The sequence below is a fragment of the Fukomys damarensis genome, unplaced genomic scaffold (genome assembly GCF_012274545.1).
Source record: "Fukomys damarensis isolate Sample0158 unplaced genomic scaffold, DMR_v1.0_HiC HiC_scaffold_34, whole genome shotgun sequence".
Lineage (NCBI taxonomy): Eukaryota > Metazoa > Chordata > Mammalia > Rodentia > Bathyergidae > Fukomys > Fukomys damarensis.
The window spans coordinates 23,265,346-23,269,903 of NW_022900946.1; the positions used below are offsets into that span (position 1 = coordinate 23,265,346).

At 54.7% G+C, this 4,558-nt stretch overlaps 1 protein-coding gene across 1 annotated transcript in view; it reads left to right on the top strand.

Moving 5' to 3' along the window:
• Ydjc (YdjC chitooligosaccharide deacetylase homolog) overlaps positions 1-1,118 on the top strand; it is a 1,831-nt gene extending 713 nt beyond the window's left edge. Inside the window, exons 2-3 of the mRNA XM_010620800.2 lie at positions 5-48; positions 227-1,118. Coding sequence (XP_010619102.1) covers positions 5-48; positions 227-596 — 414 coding nt within the window. The 3' untranslated portion in view covers positions 597-1,118. The remainder of the gene's footprint in view (positions 1-4; positions 49-226) is intronic.
• Positions 1,119-4,558: the final 3,440 nt, after the last annotated feature.

Sequence of the window (4,558 nt, forward strand, 5' to 3'; positions counted from 1 at the left end):
GCAGGACGCCCGGGCCGCCGTGGGCCCCTTCTCTCAGCACGGCCTGCGGTGAGCCGACCCCTCCCTGCTCCTCAGCCCTCGCTCCCACAAGTCCCAGTGGGCGCACCGGGGCAGTGTGTTCCTCTCCCCACCTGGAAGGAGCCGGCCGGCCTCGACTTCCTTCCTGCTCCGCCCCTGCCCCCTCTCGCTGGCCTTGCAGCCCTGCCAGGACCGCCCGATTTCACAGGTGGACAGACGCCTTCGTGGGCCTGAGCACCTGCGGGCGACACATGTCTGTTCACCGGGTGTTGGGGGCCGTGGTGCGGACCCTGGAAGATAATCCCGCGGGCCAGCCCATGACGGTGGAGCTGATGACACACCCAGGTTACCCCAGTGTGCCCCCGGCCGGGGGCTGTGGCGAGGGTCCTGACGCTTTCTCCTGCTCTTGGGAGAGACTCCATGAACTGCACGTTCTCACGGCACCCACGCTGCGGGCAAGGCTGGCCCAGGACGGGGTGCAACTCTGTGCCCTCGAGGACCTGGACCCCAAGAGGCCAGAAGAAGGAGTCTCTTGCCAGGCCTCTCTGGAACCTTTCCTGGACCCTTCCCTACCCTAAGCGCTAAGGCTCCTTAGTGTGGAGGAAAGGGACCAAGACTCAGCCAGGAACCAGGCCCTGGGGCGGGGTCTCTGACTTCCCAGTGCGACACACTGCCAGCTGCTCTGTGCCCAGGGTCTCCTGGGTCAGAGTGGCACCAGTGCCCGGCTGGGGGCACAGGGCCTGCAGTGTAGGTACCGATCCACGTTGCAGTGTGAACACCTGATTGTTCAGTGACAGTGGATGGATTGTTATGTAAATAAAAGGGTATATGTCTTTTAGACTTGGGTGGTTTATGAACACTTCCTAGGAAACCTTCACAGAAACAGAATTAGTGACAGCGGCTTCTTGGTGGCTCAGACCATCATCGGTACTCCAGAAAAGATATACAAAACATTCTGAGTTGTGCTTTTGTTCATGCTTAGATTTTGTGGGGGGAGAGTTTAGACAGACTTGTTCTGTACTCCAGAGCAGCCTAGAAAACACTATATTGTATAGCCCAGGCTGGCCTCGACTTTTCGCAGTCCTGCTGCCTCAGCTGCCCCAGCGCTGGGATTACAGGCGTGCACCGGCACATCCGGCTTTGTTTTCTGAGATGGTTTTACTGTGTTCCCAGGCTGGTCTCAAACTCCCCGGCTCCAGTGATTCTGCCACCTCAGCCTCCTCAGGAACTGGGACTCCTGGTACCATTAAGCTTAATAAAGCTTTCTTTCTTTCTTTTTCTTTTTTTTCTTTTTTTTTTTTTTTTAAGGAGGTGGGAACATGAGAGAGCAGGTTGCTTTTTGGGGGAGGCATCTGATTAATTTTGATTTAAAAAGAGGTCACTTGTTCTAAGCAAGCTATTCTTCATGACAGGTCTGAGTAGGTGCTGTGAGCTCAAAGGACTGTTTACACTTTCCTGGGAAGGCCGTTTTGTGGAAAATGAAGGCTGGAACTCCTGGGCCTGCTGGTATATTGATGCCCTGTGGACAGGGATTCCACGTCCCTTGGACCAATGGCTCTGAGATGCAGGGAGCAGAAGTCCACGGGGAATCCGGAGCACAGTCCCTGTGCCCCACTCCCAAGGACGGAAAGGCAGATGAAACACGACATGGCTCTCTGTGTCCTCCATTTACAGGCCCAGAGGCGGGCGTGGCAGAGTAGGGCTGCGGAGCTTTCCTTCATTCACCCCGCGTGCGCTGGACTCTGGGCTGTGTCAGGCACAGAGTCAGGTGCTGAGGGCTGCCACCCAGCCTAGGTAGCCTATAGGGACAGGTGGCTGAGGGGATGTGGGATCTTGTTCTTTCCTGACTTCACTGGCCCGCACCTCTATCCCCTTGGCTGGTTTCAGCCCTTCTGTTCTCTGCTCATCTTGGGTCCTCTTTCCTGGACTTCTGGCAGCTATAGCATCTTTCAATCACTGAGTTGGTCCTGCCTGCTACCTAGCCGGCCTTGGCCCCCTGTGGTCTGGCCACACAGCTGCAGGGTGTTAGCTGGGGCTGGCAAGAGGGGGTGGCCTGAGGGCAGCCTTTGGGCCCCAAGGCAGCTGCCAGAGGTGGGACTTCTGCCTTGATGTGACAACAGGCAGGAGAACCTGGCTGTGCAGCTCTGACGTTTGGGAGAAAGGTGAGGGCGGCCATGAAGGCTGTGGGAATGGCTATTGCTGCCCAGGAAGCAAGGGGGGGATAAGAGCAGTTAAAAGTGAAGTGAGGCAGCTTGGCCGGACTGGAGAGGAAAAGTATTGTGAGGGTGGTCACTGGTGGCACATGGTGCAGAGGGACTGGAGGCATTTCTGTTTTTGAGACAGGATCTTACTATGTAGTCCAGGCTGACCTCCATCTTGTGGCAATCCTGCCTCAGCTTCCTGAGTGCTGGGATTATAGGTGTGCATCACCACACCCAGCAATTTTTAAACTTTTAAGAAAGGATACAGGACCAAGGATTTAGCTCAGTGGCACCTTGCCTGCTTTGGAAGAGCAAGGTTCAGAGTTTAATCCCTGGTATGGGAAAGAAAAAAAAAGGCACAATGGACCAGCATGAGTCTGAGAGAGGGACAGCTCTTTAATTTTTCAATTTTTAATTTTTCGTACCAGGGATCGAACTCAGGACCTTGCACTTGAGGCAGGGAGCAGCACCAATGAGCTAAATCCCCAGCTCAATTTTTATTTTTTGAGACAGGTTCTCATTAAATTACTAAATTGCCCAGGCCGAGCTTGAACTTGCAATCCTGCCTCAGCTTTCCAGAGTGATGGGATTATAGGTGCATGTCACCAAACCTGGTTTTTTGAGGCAGGGTCTCACTATGTAGTCAAGACTGACCTGCAACTCACTATGTAGCCCAGGCTGGTCTCAAACTCACAGCGATCCTTCTGCCTCAGCCTCCCGAGTGCTGGGATTACAGGTGTGCACCACCATGCCCAGCTTTTTGTTTCTTTTTTGAGAGAACTTTTCCCCCCACTCTGGTACCGGGGATCGAACTCAGGACCTTGTACTTGCGAGGCAGGCACAGGGCTGCTGAGCTACATCCGTTTAAACAAGGTTTTGCTAAATTGCCCAGGTTGGCCTCAAACTTGCAATCCTCCTGCCTCAGCCTCCTGAGTGGCAGAGATCACAGGTGTGGATCGCTGTGCCTGGCTCTCAAGAACCCTCCAGGAGGAAGTGTGCTGACTGGCAGGATGTAACAGGCCTGGGCTAAGTGTAAAATCAGACAGGTGCCTTTACGTTTCACTCAGAGCTTGTCTCCTCCTCCCTAAAAACTGGGATGCTGCTCACAGGCTGCCTGGAGACTCAGAGGGTAAAGCACCACGCATGTGGCAGAACAGCCCACCCCATGATCAAAGGAAAGGATCCTTCACCTTCTCCGATAGTGACACGCCAAGGGGCTTCCCTCTGAGCTGCAGACTCCACTGCCAACAGTGCAGGCCTGGGTCAGCACACCTGCTGGCATGCCAGGCTGGGTTCTGGTTAGAAGCATCCAGGGAAATGGCCAACCACACTTAGTTCCAGGACCTTGACGAAGACCCGTTTCTGGAGGCCTGTCTTCACTTCTACGTAGAAACATGGATCACAACATCCCGCTCTTGGGGCTACAAGACTACAGTGACCCACCCACGTGTGGAATTGCTAACCCCTTACTAGACATTCACCGGTCCCTCTACGAGACTGGTAGTGACTACAGTGTTCCCGGCACCAACTATACCCCAACTGCTTCCCTTTGGGGAGGCAGAACACCCGTGTGCCACTTCTGGCAAGGCTGGCATGGGGAGAGCGAAGAGGCCCCAGCCACACCTCCCAGTCTCAGAGAACACAGGCCCCTGGCACTACCCACCCTAAGTAAAGAAACCCACACGACCACGCCAGTTGTTGGAGAGCATTTTTATTAAGGGCAGCAGAACGGGATCGCAGCATCTTAGCCTATTCTCCGCCATTGTGGAAGGGCAGAAAGAGGACCCACCCGGGCGCTTCAAGGAACCAGGTGATGGTGAATTCCTGAGCCAGTGCGGGTCAGCAGTGGGTAGCTGCTCCACAGCTCTCCCCTTCTCCAGAGGATTCAGCTTTTTGGTTTGGGAGCAGCCAGAGCTGGCTGCCAGCTTGCTCAAAGACCACCCTGGGGCACAGCTGAAAGGAGCAAGCCACCCAGGCTGGAGGGAGGGACACCCACTGACTTCAGAGCCAGGACTTTGTTGCCAGGGCAGACCATGGGGTGCCAGTGACAGGGCTGAGTCCCTGAGAGGGGCTGCCGGCACAAGGATGCCCTCCCATAGTGAGCAGAGAGCAGAGGGGGTGACAGGCAGGCAGAGCTACATGGGCAGAAATACGAAGCAATGGGAGTTTTTGAGAATGACCATTATTTCAGGACTTCAGAGAGGCAACAAGAACAAGTGCTGGCTTGTTTGGACAGCTTCTGACAGAATTTGGCATTTTATCCCAAATCTGAGTGTGAGGGAAATAAAATCCATTTATCACCTTTCTGCTAATGGAGACCAGATGAAGAAATGCTGGCC